At 40.6% G+C, this 20223-nt stretch overlaps 1 protein-coding gene across 3 annotated transcripts in view; it reads left to right on the top strand.

Moving 5' to 3' along the window:
• FCRL3 (Fc receptor like 3) overlaps positions 1–13204 on the top strand; it is a 45186-nt gene extending 31982 nt beyond the window's left edge. For 2 of the 3 annotated variants that reach the window (XM_043878863.1, XM_043878865.1), the window contains 5 exons: positions 5823–5850; positions 7977–8074; positions 8287–8355; positions 12289–12320; positions 12411–13204. In XM_043878863.1, coding sequence (XP_043734798.1) covers positions 5823–5850; positions 7977–8074; positions 8287–8355; positions 12289–12320; positions 12411–12554 — 371 coding nt within the window. In that variant the 3' untranslated portion in view covers positions 12555–13204. The remainder of the gene's footprint in view (positions 1–5822; positions 5851–7976; positions 8075–8286; positions 8356–12288; positions 12321–12410) is intronic. The other variant, XM_043878864.1, reaches the window with a different exon arrangement.
• The last annotated feature ends 7019 nt before the right edge of the window (positions 13205–20223 follow it).

Here is a 20223-nt window from a genome sequence, read left to right on the forward strand (position 1 = left end):
TTTTCCTATTTGCTCTCTGCTTGTCTCGTCTGTTCTTTGTTTTCCATTTCCTTTTTTTGTCTACCCTCTTGGGTATTTTTGTGATTCAATTTTATTTCCTTTGTTGGTTTATTAGCTATATAACTCTGTTTTGTTATTTTAGTGGTTATTTTAAGGTGTATGGTATACATATCTAACTATCTGTCTATTTACAAGTGACGTAGCATCACTGCATGTCTAGCATAAGAATATTATCATTGTGTACTCCATTTCTCCCTTCGCTGGTACATTGTTATTACTTTTGTAAACAATCAGTTATTTTTAAAAGAAACTTACATATAATTAAAAAATATTATACATTTACTCACACAGTTAACACTCAGTGTTCTTCATTCCTTTGTGTGTATCCATATTTTCATCTGATATCATTTCTTTTCTGCTTAAAAGATTTCTTGTAGGATGGGTCTGCTAGTGATTGATTATCTCAGCTTCTGTATGACTATAAAAGTCTTTGTTTTGCATTCATTTATGAGAAATAGTTTTACTGGCATAGAATCCTAAGTTGAAAAAAAAATTTTTTTCTTTCAACATGTAAAAGATGTTGCTGTACTGTCTTCCTGTATGCATGGCTTCTGGCAGGAAATCTGCCATCATCTTTGACTTTGTTCTTATGTGACTGCTTTAATTTTTCTCTCTGAATGCTTTTCGTGGATCAGAAATCTTGGGATGTATGGGCTGTTTTATTCAGTGCTTTGGGTGCTTATAAGGTTTCAAGACTTTATATTTGGAATTACTAATCCTTGACTTTCTATCTTTCTCTGTGGTATAACACAAACTTTCCTTTTCTATCAGGCCAAATGATTCTGTTTTCCTTTTTTTAGGGCTTATACTGAAAATCAAGCAAATAAATAACTGGATCTCAATTTAATGAAAAACATCTTAATGATGGTGGTTAAGCATGTCTTCTTACTTCTACTCTCAGGTCAATCAATGGTCTTTTATCTTTCTGCTTCTTTGTATGAAAAATGGCACCATTTCACATCATTTTGTGACTGATATTCACAGCCACCTAATATTTTTTTTCAAATAATATTATGTATACAATTTTTGTGCAGCACTAACCCTGATCAGTTCAGTTCAGTTGCTCAGTCATGTCCAACTCTGTGACCCCATGGACTGCAGCATGCCAGGCCTCCCTGTCCGTCACCAACTCCAGAGCTTACTCAAACTCATGTCCATTGAGTCAGTGATGCCATCCAACCATCTCATCTTCTGTCATCCCCTTCTCCTCCTGCCCTCAATCTTTCCCAGCACCAGGGTCTTTTCAAATGAGTCAGTTCTCTGCATCAGTTGACCAAAGTATTGGAGTTTCAGCTTCAGCATCAGTCCTTGCAGTGAATATTCAGAACTGATTTCCTTTAGGATGGACTGGTTGGATCTCCTTGCAGTCCAAAGGGCCTCTCAAGAGTCTTCTCTAACACCACAATTCAAAAGCAACAATTGTTCAATGTTCAGCTTTCTTTATAGTTCAACTCTCACATCCATACATGACTACTGGAAAAACCATAGCTTTGACTAGATGGACCTTTGTCCTAGTAATGTCTGCTTTTTAATATGATGTCTACGTCATAGCTTTTCTTCCAAGGAGCAAGCGTCTTTTAATTTTATGGCTGCAGTCACCATCTACAGTGATTTTGGAACCCCCCAAAATAAAGCCTCTCACTCTTTCCACTGTTTCCCCATCTATTTACTATGAAGTGATGGGACCGGATGCCATGCTCTTAGTTTTCTGAATGTTAAGCTTTAAGCCAACTTTTTCACTCTCCTCTTTCACTTTCATCAGGAGGCTCTTTCTGCCATAAGGGTGGTGTCATCTGCATATCTGAGGTTTTTGCTGTTTCTCCTGGCAATCTTGATTCCAGCTTGTGCTTCATCCAGCTTGGCATTTCACATGATGTACTTTGCATATAAGTTAAATAAGCAGGGTGACAAAACACAGCCTCAACATACTCTTTTCCCAATTTGGAACCAGTCTGTTGTTCCATGTCCAGTTCTAACTGTTGCTTCTTGACCTGCATACAGATTTCTGAGGAGATAGGTAAGATGGTCTGGTATTCCCATCTCTTTCAGAATTTTCCACAGTTTGTTGTGATCCACTCAGTCAAAGGCTTTGGCATAGTCAATAAAACAGAAATAGATGTTTTTCTGGAACTCTCTTGCTTTTTTGATGATACAACAGATGTTGGCAATTTGATCTCTGGTTCCCCTGCCTTTTCTAAATCCAGCTTGAATATCTGGAAGTTCACGGTTCACATACTGTTGAAGCCTGGCTTGGAGAATTTTGAGCATTACTTTGCTAGCGTGTGATGAGTGCAATTGTGTGGTAGTTTGAGCATTCTTTGGCATTGCCTTTCTTTGGGATTGGAATGAAAACTGACCTTTTCCAGTCCTGTGGCCACTGCTAAGTTTTCCAAATTTGCATATTGAATGCAGCTCTTTTACAGCATCGTCTTTTAGGATTTGAAATAGCTCAGTTGGAATTCCATCACCTCCACTAGCTTTGTTTATAGTGATGCTTGCTAAGGCCCACTTGACTTCACATTCCAGGATGTCTGGATCTAGTCCAGTGATCACACCATCATGGTTATCTGGGTCATTAAAATCTTTTTTTGTATAGTCCTTCTGTGTTCTTGCCAGGTCTTCTTAATATCTTCTGCTTCTGTTAGGTCCATACAATTTCTGTCCTTTATTGAGCCCGTCTGTGCATGAAATGTTCCCTTGTTATCTCTAATTTTCTTGAAGAGATCTCTAGTCTTCCCATTCTATTGTTTTCCTCTATTTCTTTGCATTGATCACTGTGGAAGTCTTTCTTATCTCTCCTTGCTATTCTTTGGAACTCTGCTTTCAAATGGGTACATCTTTCCTTTTCTCCTTTACCTTTCACTTCTCTTCTTTTCTCAGCTGTTTGTAAGGCCTCCTCAACCATTTTGCTTTTTTGCATGTCTTTTTCTTGGGGTGGCCTTGATCCCTGCCTCTTGTACCATATCTCAAACCTCCATGTCCATAGTTCTTCAGGCACCCCATCCATCAGATCTAATCCCTTGAATCTATTTGTCATTTCCACTGTATAATTGTAAGGGATTTGTTTTAGGTCATACCTGAATGGTCTAGTGGTTTTCCCTACTTTCTTCAATTTAAATCTGAGTTTTGCAATAAGGAGTTGTTTATCTGAGCCACTGTCAACTCCCAGTCTTGTTTTTGATGATTGTATAGAGCTTCTCCATCTTCAGCTGCAAAGAATATAATCAATCTGATTTTGGTATTGGCCATTTGGTGATGTCCATGTGTAGAATCTTCTCTGGGTTGTTGGAAGAGGGCATTTGCTATGACCAATGCAAGGAGTCTAACCCTGATAGTACTCATCATAACATCTACCATTCATTTGGACTCTATTATATGTGATTTCTTAATGTGTCCAGTTTTGTGTACATTTGACTTCAATTCAACCACTATTGTTATAACTATATTGAAGATGAAGAAATGAAGAATTCGGGAAGTTAGCAACCTTTCCAGATTCATGTATATCTAGTAAGAGTCAGAGTTAGGGCATAACTGGGGTCTCCCTAGCCCTTAAGTCCATATTTTCTCCTTTACATCTTTTTTTTTTTTTTTTTTTGAGTCACTCAGTCATGTCTGACTCTTTGAGACCCCATGGCCTATACAGTCCATGGAATACTCCAGGCAAGAATACTGGAATAGGTAGCCTTTCCCTTCCCCAGGGGATCTTCCCAACCCAGGGATTGAACCCAGGTCTCCTGCATTGCAAATGGATTCTTTACCAGCTGAGCCACAAGGGAAGCCCAAGAATACTGGAGTGGGTAGCCTATCCCTTCTCCAGGGGATGTTTCCAACCCAGGAATTGAACTGGGATGTCCTGGATTCTTTACCAATTGAGCTATCAGGGAAGCCCCCATTACATCTTGGTGACTTGTAAAATGCTGGTTGTACCTCCTACTTTAAAAAGTTACTTTTCTATATCATTGCTTGTCTGGATTTCATTTAACACAAGAGAAGGAAAGACTACCAATCATTGTTTTATGTGGTCCATGAGGTCAGAGGCCCAGGAGGTTCTGTCCTCCAGATTAAGGGGAAATTGTTGTTTTAAAGGTCAAACATGACTAAGAAATTCTGACAGGCTACCAATCAGAGGGTCTCTGCCTATCACAACTCAAAATCTTACCTACTGTACTTCCCTCCAAGCAAAGTCTTCCATCTCATTATTGACCAGTCTTCTCAGGGAAAAGCTCAGGCCTTCCAAATTCTTCTAAAAATGAAGAATTCTGCTTCTTAAGCCTGACTGTTTCCTCTCCAAGTTACCAAAAGGAGTGGTATATTTATTAGCTCTATAACTGCTCGGATTAGCATTCTGGTAATGTAACGCCCTCCAAACCCCAGTCTCCTTAGTTCTGTGATGGTCATTATAATAGTATCACCATTATAGGCACTATGAGACAATCTGTGTAAACTGCTTAGCACAGTGCTTGGCCAAAATATCTTCAGTGAATATTAGCTTATATTATAAATAGCCACGTTTTGGGTCTGTTTTCCTTCAGGCAAATGAAGAGATAGTCTGACTCTCAGATGCACCCTGAACTTAGATAACCTGTCTACAAGTAAGAATATTGGTTGTTGATTGATGAGGTTACAATTCCAGAGGAGAGAGATACAGGCCAGGATCACACTTACACAGCTTTAGTTTAAGTCAGGACACCTGGTTCCCAAAGACAGGATTTGAAGGCATGAATCAGTCATTTTTTGTGGTATGTAAAGGTGGCTCAGTGATAAAGAATCCACCTGCCAATGCAGGAGACACAGGAAACATGGGTTTGGTCCCTGGGTCAGGAAGATCCCCTGGAAAAGGAAGTGGCAGCCCACTCCAGTATTCTTGTCTGGGAAATCCCATGGATGAAGAAGTCTGGCAGGCTACAGTCTGTGGGGTCGCAAAGAGTTAGACACAACTGAGCGACTTCACTTCACTTCATTTCAGGTAATTGTCAACTTGTTTTTTAGTCCTTGTAGTACATAGTTTAATTTGTTCAGTTGTTTAACAAATCTTTATTAAATATTTTCAAACTTCTAAGCACAGGAAATAAAAAAATAATTAAGATGAGTTTTATACCCTCAAGTAACACACCCTTTCATGAAGCAGTGTTAGAGGCAAACACAGAAATTCATAATTACAATGCAATATGGTAATTTTAATATAGCAGGGTTCTATGTTCATCAGGGGAAGCTCTGGAGGAGGAAGGATAAATTGGAGTTAAGTGAAAAGGAAGGAAAGAAGGGATATGAAGAAAATGGTACGCACCAAATGCTGTTGAAATGGACTTGCAAGGTCATAGACAAAGGAAGGTCTGACTACAAGAGTCTTGTAGTCCCATTGAACCGTACTTGTGTAACAATTCAGTATTAATTTCAACCCCTCTGTAGGCCACAGTCACCCCCTCATGGGGCTGCAGTCAGAATAGAGAAGTGGGAAGAGGGGTAGCACTTGGCCTAGAGTTAAACATTAAGTTGTCTCTCTTCTGCCACTCAGTTACAAACTACGTAGAGTTCATTCTATTGATTGAATGACTGAGAATAATTGTGATTCTGTGCAAACATCTCTTCAGATCCCACCTTCCTTCTCTATAACATGACCTAAGGGGTGGAGCCAGATGTTCTCAAAGATTTGCCATAGCTGAAATCTAGAATGAATTTGATTTCAGGGAAAGGACATTCTAACATATAGCACATTGTCGACACAGATCACTTATCATCAATGTTCCTTTGCTGTTTTTCAGAAAGACCTGCTACCACTGGGACACCTAGGTAAGGTTTCTGCTTCTGGTGCTGCTAGCCTTTTCATTTTATTTATGTTTCCAGGATAGAACATGAAACTATGTGCACTTAAAAGTATTTTTGCTGGATTTCCTATTAAAATTTTCAAATGCTTGGTGGGGAGGGAGAAATCAGAACAGGATTGACACACACATGTTACAATATATATTAATAAGATAGACACCTAATAAGGGCCTACTGTATAGCACAGGGAACTCTACTCAATATTCTGTGATGGCCTACATGGAAAAAGAAGCTAAAAAAGGGTAGATATATGTATATGTTATAACAGATTCACTTTGCTGTACATCTGAAACTAACACAACATTGCAGATTATACCCCAATATTTTTTTTTTTAAGTTTCAAATTCTTATGACATAAATGTGGTACTGCAGATGGTGACTGCAGCCATGAAATTAAAAGATGCTTACTCCTTGGAAGGAAAGTTATCACCAATCTAGACAGCATATTAAAAAGCAGAGACGTTACTTTGCCAACAAAGGTCCGTCTAGTCAAGGCTATGGTTTTTCCAGTGGTCATGTGTGGGTGTGAGAGTTGGACTATAAAGAAAGCTGAGCGCCGAAGAATTGGTGCCTTTGAATTGTGGTGTTGGAGAAGACTCTTGAGTCCCTTGGACTGCAAGGAGATCCAACCAGTCCATCCTAAAGGAGATCAGTCCTGAGTGTTCATTGGAAGGACTGATGTTGAAGCTGAAACTCCAATACTTTGGCCACCTGATGTGAAGAAGTGACTCCTTGGAAAAGACCCTGATGCTGGGAAAGATTGAAGGCAGGAGGAGAAGGGGACAACAGAGGATGAGATGGTTGGATGGCATCACCGACTCAATGGACATGAGTTTGGGTAAACTCCGGGAGCTGGTGCTGGACAGGGAGGCCTGGCATGCTGCAGTCCATGAGATTGCAAGGAGTCAGACACGACTGAGTGACTGAACTGAACTGAACTGAAATGTGGTTAGGAAGGCTACTTTCAATCATAGTTGTGAATGAGCATACTTATACTTGGACTATAAAGAAGACTAAGTGCCAAAGAATTGATGCTTTTGAACCATGGTGCTTGAGAAGACTCTTGAGAGTCCCTTGGACTACAAGGAGATCAAACCAGTCCATCCTAAAGGAAATCAATTCTGAATACTCAGTGGAAGGACTGGTGCTGAAGTTGAAGCTCTAATACTTTGGCCACCTGATGTGAAGAGCTGACTCATTAGAAAAGACCTGATGCTGGGAAAGACTGAAGGCAGGAGGAAAAGGGGACAATAGAGGATGAGATGGTTGGATGGCATCACCAACTCAATAGACATGAGTTTGAGCAAATTCTAGTAGATGGTGAAGGGCAGAGAAGCCTGGCATGCTGCAGTCCATGGGGTTGCAAAGAGTCAGACATGACTAAGCAACTGAACAACAAAATACTTACTTATATGTGGAATTAATGTTATTTACTATCCATCCATTTTAATTTATCTTCTTCCTTAAGTGTGCTCCAGCAGAGAACTGACCACTTAATGACATCATCTTTCTTAAGGCTATATTTATTTATTCCCCTATTGTTCATTTTCCCACTCATATACTTATTCACAAGACTATGATTGAATGCTGGCAGTGTTCAACTCACAATGTTAACTGTGGAATGAAATGATATTGGAAAAAAATACTTTTCCTGAAGAGCTTTCATGGTATTTTACAGGAAATGTAGATCATTATAATATGAGGTAGAAAACTGAAAGGGAACTTAAAAAAAGAGAAAGGCCAATTTCTGAGGGAATGTAGAAGCCTCTGTTAATTGATGCTGAAGCATTTCAACTTTTGAGAATAATTTTAAAAATAGGTAAATACAAGTGCTTACTCTATCAAAGGGATCTTGATCTGTGTAGTCTTTGCCCTCTGACCTTGCCTCAGCTGGTCTTCTCTGTAATGTTGCCCTGGCTATATCTTGCATCATACTTCTGACATTTTCTCAAAAGAGCCATGCAGACTTTTCAAGTAAGCAGCCATGATATTTTACATAACCATGCTGGCCTCTTCCTGCATATTGATTTTCCTGAAATTCTATATAATCCACAAATACATTTCTCTTTTTTTCTCTCATCCTCTCATCACAGTTACAGTCCCAGGGAGTTTCAGGAAGCTTCCAGAACCTCCAACACAAATCCCCAAGAGCCACCGGACCCAGTGCAACTGCAGCCAGTGTATGACAATGGTGAGGACTTCCTAAGGGACAGAGAGCTCCAGGAATGAATCAGGGAGGGAAGAGAGATTGAGCAATAGTCCATAGTTCAGTCACATTCAATTTTAAAATGTCATTTCTGGCCCTATGTCAGGAATAGAAGGTGATTATAAACTTGGTGACTGGAAGAAGAGTCTGTAGTGTGAGGTCTTGACTACAGCCATCTGTAATCTATTCTTTCACAGTGAATCCTAGAGATAGCGACCTGGTTTATTCCGAGATCTGGAGCACCCAACATGCAAAAGAAAATTCAGGTAAGACAAACTTGAAATAAGTAGAGGTAAGGTGGCAGTGTTTTATCAGATCCACCAAGCGAGTTTTGATCAAAGAGTCATCTCAAATATGAATCCAATATGAAAGGCATTAACTACTCTTCTTATATCATAAATCCTATAATCATATCTATTCCTTCTTACTTGTGTACACTGCCATCATTACCCCATAAATTCTTTAAGGACAGATACTGTATTTCTTTGCTAATATGTCAATAGCATCTAGTGTTATGCTTAGAAAACTATAGGCCCCCTCAAATATTTTCTTTTAGTGAATGAATGCACATAATAACTAAATTAAGCCTTTTATTATCTGATGAGTAAACAATTGTAATTCTTTTAACTGGTCTCTTTGTTTCCAATATTGTTCTCCTTCCAACCTTGGGTTTGATCCCTGGGTTCCTGGGTTGGAAAGATCCCCTGGAGAAGGAAAAGGCTACCCACTACAGTATTCTGGCCTGGAGAATTTCATAGTCCATGGGGCTGAAAAGAGTTGGACACGACTGAGTGACTTTAACTTTCCAACCTTCTAAAAATCTGTTTCCGGCATGATCCCTCTGAGATGCGCAGTTGATTACATCATTGTCTAGATTAACTGCCCTCAATGATTCTTCACTTTAAAGCACGACCTTTGCCTCCCTGCATGCTTTTGTCCTTCCTCTAAGCTCTGCCTTTTGTCCTTGCTTTAGCCATGTTAGACTCTCAGCATTTCCTTGATCAAACGAGCTATTCTGTGCTTCTTGTCAGTCTTGTAATGTTCTTGCCTCTAGTTGGCCTATAACCCTTAGTCACATTTCAAGGCATAATTCAGTTATCACTGCGAAACTCACAATGATTCCTATCAGCCTTCCCTACCTCCAAACCTGAGAGGAACTGATTACTCTTTGGGGCAGCAGCATAGTTTAATATGCATTTTTATCTTGGTGCTAATAATACTTGTTGAATTTGTTTTCATCTCTATTTTTCTCCTTAATGGTAAGATTCCTGATCATATGCACTGAGTTTGTGTCAATTTTGCCTTCTTATAGATTACTAATGCTTAATAGTAGGTCATTATTCATTGAATGCTTACTGGGTGATTAAGTAAATGAAAGAAATCCAAATAGTCTCTTGGGAGGATAGGAGAAATATACACATTGAATTTTCTGTGTTAATGCTGCAAATCTTTGGCTTACTGGGAATTTTCTTTGTGGTCTTAGAATCCTAAGCTGCCATTGGAGAAGCCTCCTCTAATTTCTCTGTGCAGTGAAGTGAATCATAGTTACTTCCTTCTCCCAAGAGACCAATATAGACATTGTTGTTGTTGCTTAGTTGTTAAGTTGTGTCTGACTCTTTGTGACCCCATGGACTGAGGCAGACCAGATTTCCTTGCCCTTCACTATTTCCCTGAGTTTGCTCAAATTCATGGCCATTGAGTTGGTGATGCTATCCAACCATCTCATCCTTGGTTGCCCCCTTCTCCTTCTGTCCTCAATCTCTCCCAGCATTGCGGTCTTTTCCAATGAGTCAGCTCTTCTCATCAGGTAGCCAAAGTTTTGCAGCTTCATCTTCAACATCAATCCTTCCAATAAATATTCAGGACTGATTTCCTTTAGGATTGACTGATTTGATCTCCTTGCTGTTCAAGGACTCTCAAGAGTCTTCTCCAGTACTACAGTTTGAAAGCATCAATTCTTCAGTGTCCAGAGAAGAATTGCTTTATGATCCAACTCTCACATCTATACATGACTACTAAAAAAACCCCATAGCTTTGACTAAATGGACCTTTGTTGGCAAAGTGATGTCTTTGCTTTTTAATACACTTATCTAGGTTCGTCACAGCTTTTCTTCCAGGGAGCAAGCATCTTTTAATTTCATAACTGCAGTCACCATCCCCAGTGATTTTGGAGCCCAAGAAAATGAAATCTGTCACTGCTTCCACTTTTCCTCTTTCTATTTGCCATGAAGTGATGAGACCAGATTTCATGAGCTTCAGTTTTTGAATGCTGAGTTGTAAGCCAGCTTTTTCACTCTCCTCTTTCACCTTCATCAGGAGGCTTTTAGTTCCTCTTCACTTTCTACCACTAAATGGTATCATCTGCATATCTGAGGTTATTGATATTTCTCCCAGCAATCTTGAATCCAGCTTGTGAGTCATCCAGCCCAGCATTTTATATTATGTACTCTGCATGTAAATTAAATAAGCAGACTGACAATATACAAACTTCATATATTCCTTTTCCAATTTTGAACCAGTCCACTGTTCCATGTACAGTTCTAACTGCTGCTTCTTGTCCTGCATACAGGTCTCTCAGGAGGCAGGTAATGTGGTCTGGTATTCCCATCTCTTTAAGAATATTCCACAGTTTGTTATTATCCACACAGTCAAAGGCTTTAGCATAGTCTATGAAACAGAAGTAGATGTTTTTTTGGAATTCCATTGCTTTTTCTATGATCCAGCATATGTTGGCAATTTGATCTCTGGTTCCTCTGCCTTTTCTAAATCCGGTTTGTACGTATGGAACTTCTTGGTTCACTTACTGCTGAAGCCTAGCTTGAAGGATTTTGAGCAAAGTCTTGCTAGCATATGAAATGAGTGCAACTGTATAGTAATTTGAATGTTCTTTGGCATTGTCTTTCTTTGACATTGGAATGAAAACTCACATTTTCCAGTCCTGTGGCCACAGCTGAGTTTTCCAAATTTGCTGGTATATTGATTGCAGTGCTTTAACAGCATCATCTTTTAGGATTTGAAACAGCTCGGTTGGAATTCCATCAACTGCACTAGCTTTGTTTGTAGCAATCTTTCCTAAGGCCCACTTGACTTTGCACTCCAGAATGTCTGGCTCTAGGTGAGTGACCATACCATCATGGTTATCTGGGGGTATTAAGAGCTTTTTCATACAGTTCTTCTGTGTATTCTGTGTAGTGCCTCCTCTTCTTAATCTCTTCTGCTTCTGTTAAGTCCTTGCCATTTTTGTCCTTTATTGTGCCTGTCTTTGCACGAAATGTTCCTTTGGTATTTCCAATTTTCTTAAAGAGATTGCTAGTCTTCCCCATTCTCTTGTTTCCCTCTATTTCTTTCCATTGTTCACTTTAGAAGGCTTCCTTATCTCTCCTTGCTATTCTCTAAAACTCTGCATTCAGTTGAGTATATCTGCTTTTGTTTCTTTATATCCTTTCCTTTCATTTCTTTTTGTTCTCAGCTATTTGTAAGGCCTCCTCAGACAACCACCTTGCCTCTTGCATTTCTTTTTCTTGGGTATGGTTTTGGTCACTGCCTGCTGCACAGTGTTATGAACCTCCATCCATAGTTTTTCAGGCACTTTGTCTACCAGATCTAGTCCCTTGAATCTGTTCATCACCTTCACTGTGTAATCACAGGGATTTGATTTAGGTCAAACATGAATGGCCTAGTGCTTTTCCCTACTTCCTTCAATTTGAGCCTGAATTTTGCAATAAGCAGCTGATGATATGAGCCACAGCCAGCGCCAGGTCTTATTTTTGAAGACTGTATAGTGCTTCTCCATCTTCAACTGCAAAGAATATAATCAATCTGATTTCCATAATGGCCATCTGGTGATGTCCATGTGTAGAGTCATCTCTTGTGTTGTTGGAAGCCATTGAGGTGCTGAATAGAGGTGGGGAGGTGGAAACAGCAGGGCTTCTCTGCTATAGTTGTGATGAGCAGTGGAGAAAGAAAGACATATTCAGGAAAGTCATTATGGACATTTTAAGGGCAGAGGAAAGGCTTTACTGTGTGTGTGTGAGGATAGGATACTTGGTCTGTGAGGGCTTGAAAGAATTCATCAGAGGAGACGGTTAGGAAATGAGTCAGCAGAGGAAAAATTGGTTTAGAATGCTTTGTGAGTATGTTGTAAGTTACAGTACGTTACCCACAATTTAATACTTTTCTTTCCTCTTCCAATTCAACAGCAAATTCACCAAGGAAACATCAGGAAGATACAGTGAGTCATATTTCCTGGCTTTCTTTCCCCTCTGCTCTTCCATACTTACATTTTGGTACTAACTGTTTGTGCTTTTCCCCTTTCCACTAGGAGTCCACAGTCATCTATTCAGATGTGAAGAGGGCGTATCCAGATGACTCTGCAGGGCAAGCCAGCATTGGAGATAGTGACCTTGAAGACGCTGCAGAAAACTATGAGAACGTTCCAAGCATATTATCAGCCTTAGACCAGTAGCTCTGTACCCACAGTGGCTCAGAGACCCTCTGAAGCAGCTTGTGCCATTCTCTTAGTTATCTTCAGCCACACTTCTTCTTTCCCTCCAGTGCTCAGCATCCCAAAGACTGGACAATGGGGGACGTGAGACTGTGTGAAAGTTCTGCCAACTTCCTCTGCGCCCAAGTCTGTGTGTTCTCTAGGAACAGAGTGAGCAGCATTTGAGTGAATTCTGCAGTCTTTTCACAATAGGGATACTTGTAAATGCAAGGCAGGTAGGCCTTCAGCTCCTAGGCCTGTTAAAGAGAAGGGAAAAGCAGTCTAGCCAGGATCACAAGGATGCAGTCATTGAAAATTGATCTGAGAGGGATCAAAAAACTTTTAGGGTACTGTCTCTACACAAAGAGTTTGTTTGTTCTAAACATCTTGTTTCCCTTTCCATTTTTGTTGATAGTGTCATTGATGACATTCTGGTGCACATGCGTTGTTCCAGCTACTCACTGCAAATGACCAAAAAGCTTCATTCTGTCCACAGATATACTATTTCTTCATGAAATATACATCAGTGCTAAGATTTTCAAAAACAACCCATTCTGTTTAGTGGGCTGCTGCTGCTGCTGCTAAGTCACTCCAGTCTTGTCCAACTCTCTGCGACCCCATAGACAGCAGCCCACCAGGCTCCTCTGTCCCTGGGATTCTCCAGGCAAGAACACTGGAGTAGATTGCCATTTCCTTCTCCAATGCATGCCTGCTAAGTTACTTCAGTCATGCCCGACTCTGTGTGACCCCATGGACAGCAGCCCACCAGGCTCCTCTGTCCACGGGATTCTTTCAGCAAGAATACTGGAGTGGGTTGCTATTTCCTTCTTCAGTTTAATGGGCAAGAGCTTCCAAACTGTCTGGTTAAACAGTATTATGGGCCAATTGTATTATCTCAAAGTTCAGTGTGAACATTCTTGGAGATAGGACCTTTTAGGAGGTACCTACAGTTAAATGAGATTTTAAGGATGGCCCCTAATTGAAGTGGACAGGTGTCTTTGCAAGAAGAAGAGGAGACAACAGAGCCCTCTCTTTCTTCATACACACAGAGGAACGGCCATGTGGAGACAAACAAGAAGACAGGCATCTATAAAGCCAGAGAGGGCAGGAAGAGAGATCTCAGCAGAAGCCAAGTTTGCCAGCACCTTGATCTTGGGCTTCTAGAACTACGATAAAATAGATTTTTGACGTTTAAGCCACTAAGTCTGTGATATTTTGTTGTGACAGCCAGAGCAGACTAGCACAGATTTATACATAGATAGATGAAAAATGATTGAGGATGATAATTATGGTAGATAGACAGGTAATAGTTAGATACATAGATAAGATCGATGCTGGTGTGTCCGTGTTTGTGCATCCCAACCCACACAGAATTGTAGTCTTCAAGATACTTCCTCTCTCATAAGATCAAATATTCCTCCTACCAGTAGCAGCTCAATTTTACTGTTTAATTATTCAGTATCCACTATTTGATGCCTACAGAAGCATCAACACCAATCTTAGAAAGTCATTAGAGCTAGTGATTCACATGACTCAGATGAAAAAGTTTAGTGTCAATCAGGAGCCCTCTTGAGCTGAGCTGGCAGTGTATGTAGAGATGGAAGGTAATTAGCAGGCTCAAAGGAGGACAGCCTTTGCATTGCTCAGTGACTCCTAATCAATTCCTCAATTGACTGACAGGCTTTGGGTGTCTACCAATGAAGAATAAAACATCTTTTTAAGCATGTCAGAAAAAAATGGCAGAAACGCTTTATCATGAGTCCTGCTGAGGCAGAAAAGGGACAAATGAAATTGTTAGCCTCTATTACCTAATGTTATACAGAAATTTTTTATCTCTGAAAACAAAAAATCAGAACTTAAGAAGCTAGAAGGTCATTGAGGACTGATGCACCTCAACTGATACAATTTATGGGCATTGTTGATTTTACACCAGCCATTGTTGATAACTGTAAATAAATAATGCAACTACACTTTGTAAACTTGAAAACAACTCAAGCATAAAAGTATTTTGTATTTCAAATTTTATATTTTTCCCCATGGGTATCAGAATCTTAGACATCAGAAAGTTTAAGATATATCAGAACACAATCTCCCTTGAGGCTTTCATCCTCAACCAATGAATTCAAGGAGATCCAAACAGTCCATCCTAAAGGAGATCAGTCCTGGGTGTTCATTGGAAGGACTGATGATGAAGCTGAAACTCCAATACTTTGGCCACCTTATGCTAAGAGTTGAGTCATTGGAAGAGACCCTGATACTGGGAGGGATTGGGGGCAGGAGAAGAAGGGGACGACAGAGGATGAGATGACTGGATGGCATCACTGATTCGATGGATATGAGTTTGAGTAAACTCCGGGAGTTTGTGATGGACAGGGAGGCCTGGCGTGCTGCGATTCATGGGGTTGCAAAGAGTAGGACACGACTGAGCGACTGAACTGAACTGAGTGAATTCAACTAGCAGGATCATTGGGCTTCCCTTGTGGCTCAGTTGGTAAAGAATCTGCCTGCAATGTGGGAGACCTGGGTTCCATCCCTGGGTTGGGAAGAGCCCCTGGAGAAGGGGATCTTCACATTCATCCTGGAATGCAAAGTCAAGTGGGCCTTAGGAAGCATCACTATGAACAAAGGTAGTGGATGTGATGGAATTCCAGCTGAGCTATTTCAAATCCTAAAAGATGCTGCTGCTAAAGCCCTGCACTCAATAAGCCAGCCAATTTGGAAAACTCAGCAGTGGCCACAGGACCAGAAAAGATCAGTTTTCATTCCAATCCCAAAGAAAGGCAATGCTAAAGAATGCTCAAACTACCACACAATTGCACTCATCTCATATGCTAATAAAGTAATGCTCAAAATTCTCCACGCCAGGCTTCAACAGTAAGTGAACCATGAACTTCCAGATGTTGAAGCTGGTTTTAGAAAAGGCAGAGGAGCCAGAGATCAAATTGCCAACATCTGCTGGATCATCGTAAAAGCAAGAGAGTTCCAGAAAAGCATCTATTTCTGCTTTATTGACTATGCCAAAGTCTTTGACTGTGTGGATCACAAGAAGCTGTGGAAAATTCTTTTAGATATGGGAATACCAGACCATCTGACCTGCCTCCTGAGAAATTTGTATGCAGGTCAAGAAGCAACAGCTAGAACTAGACATGGAACAACAGACTGGTTCCAAATAGTAAAAGGAGTACATCAAGGCTGTATATTGTCACCCTGCTTATTTGACATATGCAAAGTATATCATGAGAAATGCCTGGCTGGATGAAGCACAAGCTGGAATCAAGATTGCCAGGAGAAATAGCAATAACCTCAGATATGCAGATGACACCACCCTTATGGCAGAAAGTGAAAAGGAACTAAAGAGCCTGTTGATGAAAGTGAAAGAGTAGAGTAAAAACCTGGCTTAAAACTTAACATTCAGAAAACTAAGATTATGGCATCCAGTTCTATCACTTAAGGGCAAATAGATGGGGAAACAATGGAAACAGTGAGAGACTTCATTTTTGGGGGCTCCAAAATCACTGCAGATGGTGACTACAGCCATGAAATTAAAAGACACTTTCTCCTTGGAAGAAAAGCTATGACCAGCTAGACAGCATGCTAAAAAGCAGAGACATTACTTTGCTGACAAAGGTCTGTCTAGTCAAAGCTATGATTTTTCCAGTAGTCATGTATGGATGTGAGAGTTGGACTATAAGGAAAGCTGAGTGCCGAAGAATTGATGCTTTTAAACTGTGGTGTTGGAGAAGACCCTTGAGAGTCCCTTGGACTGCAAGGAGATCCAACCAGTCCATCCTAAAGGAAATCAATTCTGAATACTCATTGGAAGGACTAATGCTGAAGCTGAAACTCCAATACTTGGGCCACCTGATGTGAAGAATTGACTCATTGGAAAAGACCCTGATGCTGGGACAGATTGAGAGTGGGAGGAGAAGGGGATGACAGAGGATAAGGTGGTTGGATGGCATCACTGACTTGATGGACATGAGTTTGAGTAAACTCCAGGAGTAGGTGATGGACAGGGAAGCCTGGCATGCTGTAGTCCATGGGGTCTCAAAGAGTCAGACACAGCTGAGCAACTAAACTGACTGACTGAGTAAGGTCATTTGCTGAGGGAAAAAATGATCACCTTCTTAAAGAGGAAATAAATATTTTTATTATGAAAGAGGGACTTAACATGTCTTGTTCTGTGTTAATAGGTACACTATACAGTCCATAATAATGTATGTCTGGCCTTTAGCAAGAGCAGGGAATACAGGTCTGTGTCTGAGCCTAAATTTTGCTCCAAATGTCTCCCCCCTCTGAGTTCCAGAATGAATAAAAGTATACAGGGAAAAGGGAACATGCCACTAGACCAGCTGTGGAAGCCCATCTAAGAGTGGTGGCAAAAGCCAGATTTTCTCTATTGACTTGATAGGGAAAAAAAAAAAAAATCCCTAAGGGAGAAAGACAAGGTTGAAGTAGCTTCCCATGGATAGTGAAAGTCATTCTTCAGGAGTGCAAGCCAGAAGTGCAAGCAGCACCAAGGACAGCAATATCTAAGATGAAGAGAATCAGGAAATGCCAACAAGAAAGAGGGACACCAGAGGGGATCTAAGCCCATGGAATAGTTCCAAGTGTATGGAAGACATTCCTCCCCTTATACAAGCCTTCAAATGGAAGGCAGATAGAGTATCTGTAAGTAGTCAGGGAGAGTCTAAGGAATATTTGGGAGAAGATTCATGAGGAAATTTTGTTTCCAACTAGTTGGTAAAGACTCTGCCTGCAATGCAGGAGACCCAGTTTCACTCCTTGGGTTGGGAACATTTTCTGGAGAAGGGAATGGCTATCCACTCCAGTATTCTTGGCCAGAGAATCCCATAGACAGAGAGGCCTGGCGGGCTACAGTCTATGGGGTTACAAAGAGTAGGACACCACTGAGTAACTAACACTTTCACTTTTAGTCAAAAGGTAACAATTGAGGCATTAGGATTAAAGATGTTATTATAATTTTTTTTCTTTACATTTATTTTATTTGTTTATAAATAATTTAATAATTTATGCATAGTAAGTTGCACCTATTTAAAGTGTACAATTTGATGAATTTTGATAAATACACGCATTGGTGAAACCACTACCACAATCAAGATCCCAAATATCTCCATCACCTCCAGAGTTTCCTTATCTCCTAAGCAATAGTTTTTTCCCTCCACCTTTATCTTATATAATCACTGATATGCTTTCTGTCACTGTAGATTTCAGTGTAGTCTTTAATGTTTTTACAGATAGAATCATAGAGTACATACTCTTCTGTGCTTGGCTTCCTTTACCAAGCAGAAAGATTTTGAGGTTCATTCACATTGTTTCATGTATTCATAGTGTATATATTTTATTGCTGCATAAATATTCCATTATCCAGATATACCACTTTTGATTATCCACTTATCTCTTAATGGACATTTGGATTGTTTCCTTTGTTATGAAAATTCATGTACAGTTCTTTGAATGGACATATGTTTCCACTGCTACTTTGTAAACACTTTGGAGTGTAATTGCTGGGTCACATAGTAGATTGATGCTTAACATTTTAGGAGGCTGCAACACTCTTTTCCAAAATGGCTGTACCATTTTACACCCCCATAAGCAATGCTTGATAGTTACAGTTGCTTGACATCCTTGCCAACACTTGGCATTTTCCGTCTTTAATTTTGGTTGCTCTAAGGAGCATGCTCTAAAGATCCCACAGAGACTGAGACAAAACTGTGTTTGAGCATCTCTTGTGGAGGTACAGGTCAGCAGTGGACTACCACAGGGATGGAGGCTCTGGGTGCAGCAGGCCTGGGTATGGCATAAGCCCTCTTGGAGGAGGTTGCCATTAATCCCACCATGGAGCTGCCAGAACTTACACAGGACTGGGAAATAGACTCTTGGAGAGCACAAACAGAAACTTGTGTGCACCAGGACCCAGGAGAAAGGAGCAGTGACTCCACAAGAGACTGAACCAGGCTTGCCTGTGACTGTCTAGGAGTCTCCAGTGGAGGCGTGAGTCAGTGGTGGCCTGCTGCAGGGTTGGGGGCACTGAATGTAGAAGTACATGCATGAGATCTTTTGAAGGAGGTCACCATTGTCTTCATTACCTCCACCGTAGTTTGGCCCCAGGTAAATAGCAGGGAGGGAACACAGCTCCACCCATAAACAGAAAATTGAATTAAATATCTACTGAGCATGGCCCCACCCATCAGAATAAGACCCAATCACCACCCCCCACCCCCACCCCAGTCAGTTTCTCCCATCAGGAAGCCTCCATAAGCCTTTTATCCTCCATCAGAGGGCAGACAGACTGAAAACCACAATCACAGAAAACACCAATCTAATTACATGGACCACAGCCTTCTCTAACTCAATGAAATTATGAGCCATGCCATGTAGGGCCACCCAAGACAGTTGGGTCACGGTGGAGAGTCTTCACAAAATGTGGTCCACTGGAGAAGGGAATGGCAAACCAATTCAGTATTCTTGCCTTGAGAACTCCATGAACATTATGAAAAGGCAAAAAGATAGGACACTGAAAGATGAAATCCCCAGGTCTGTAGGTGCCCAATATGCTACTGGATATCAGCAGAGAAATAACTCCAGAAAGAGTGAAGAGACAGAGTCAAAGCAAAAACAACATCCAGTTGTGGATGTGACTGGTGATGGAAGTAAAGTCCAATGTTGTAAAGAACAATATTGCATAGGAACCTAGGATGTTAGGTCCATGAATCAAAGCAAATTGGAAGTGGTCAAACAGGAGATGGCAAGAGGGAACGTCAACATTTTAGGAATCAGCAAACTAAAATGAACTGGAAAGGGTGAATTTAACTCAGACAACCATCATATCTACTACTTTGGGCAAGAATCCCTTAGAAGAAATGGAGTGGCCATCATAGTCAACAAAAGAGTCCAAAATGCAGTACTTGGATGCAATCTCAAAAACGACAGAATGAGCTCTGCTCGTTTCCAAGGCAAACCATTCAATGTCACGGTAATCTAAATATATGCCCTGACCAGTAATGCTGAAGAAGCTGAAGTTGAATGGTTCTATGAAGACCTTCTAGAACTAACACCCAAAAAGATGTCCTTTTCATTATAGGGGACTGGAATGCAAAAGTAGGAAGTCAAGAAACACCTGGAGTAACAGGCAAATTTGGCCTTGGAGTACAGAATGAAGGAGGGCAAAGGATAATAGAATTTTGCCAAGAGAATGCACTGGTCATAGCAAACAACCTCTTCCAACAACACAAGAGATGACTCTACTCATGGACATCACCAGATGATCAACACTGAAATCAGATTGATTATATTCTTTGCAGCCAAAAATGGAGAAGCTCTATACAGTCAGCAAAAACAAGACCAGGAGCTGACTGTGACTCAGATTGTGAACTCCAAATTGCCAAATTCAGATTTAAATTGGAGAAAGTAGGGGAAACCAGTAGACCATTCAGGTATCACCTGAATCAAATTCCTTACAATTATACAGTGGAAGTGAGAAATAGATTTAAGGGATTAGATCTGATAGACAGAGTGCCTGATGAACTATAGGCAGAGGTACATGACATTAATAGGAAACAGGGATCAAGACCATCCCCAAGAAAAAGAAATGCAAAAAATGCAAAAAAGTCAGAGGAGGCATTAAAAA

Source organism: Cervus elaphus, chromosome 20 (genome assembly GCF_910594005.1).
Source record: "Cervus elaphus chromosome 20, mCerEla1.1, whole genome shotgun sequence".
Classification (NCBI taxonomy): Eukaryota; Metazoa; Chordata; class Mammalia; order Artiodactyla; family Cervidae; genus Cervus; species Cervus elaphus.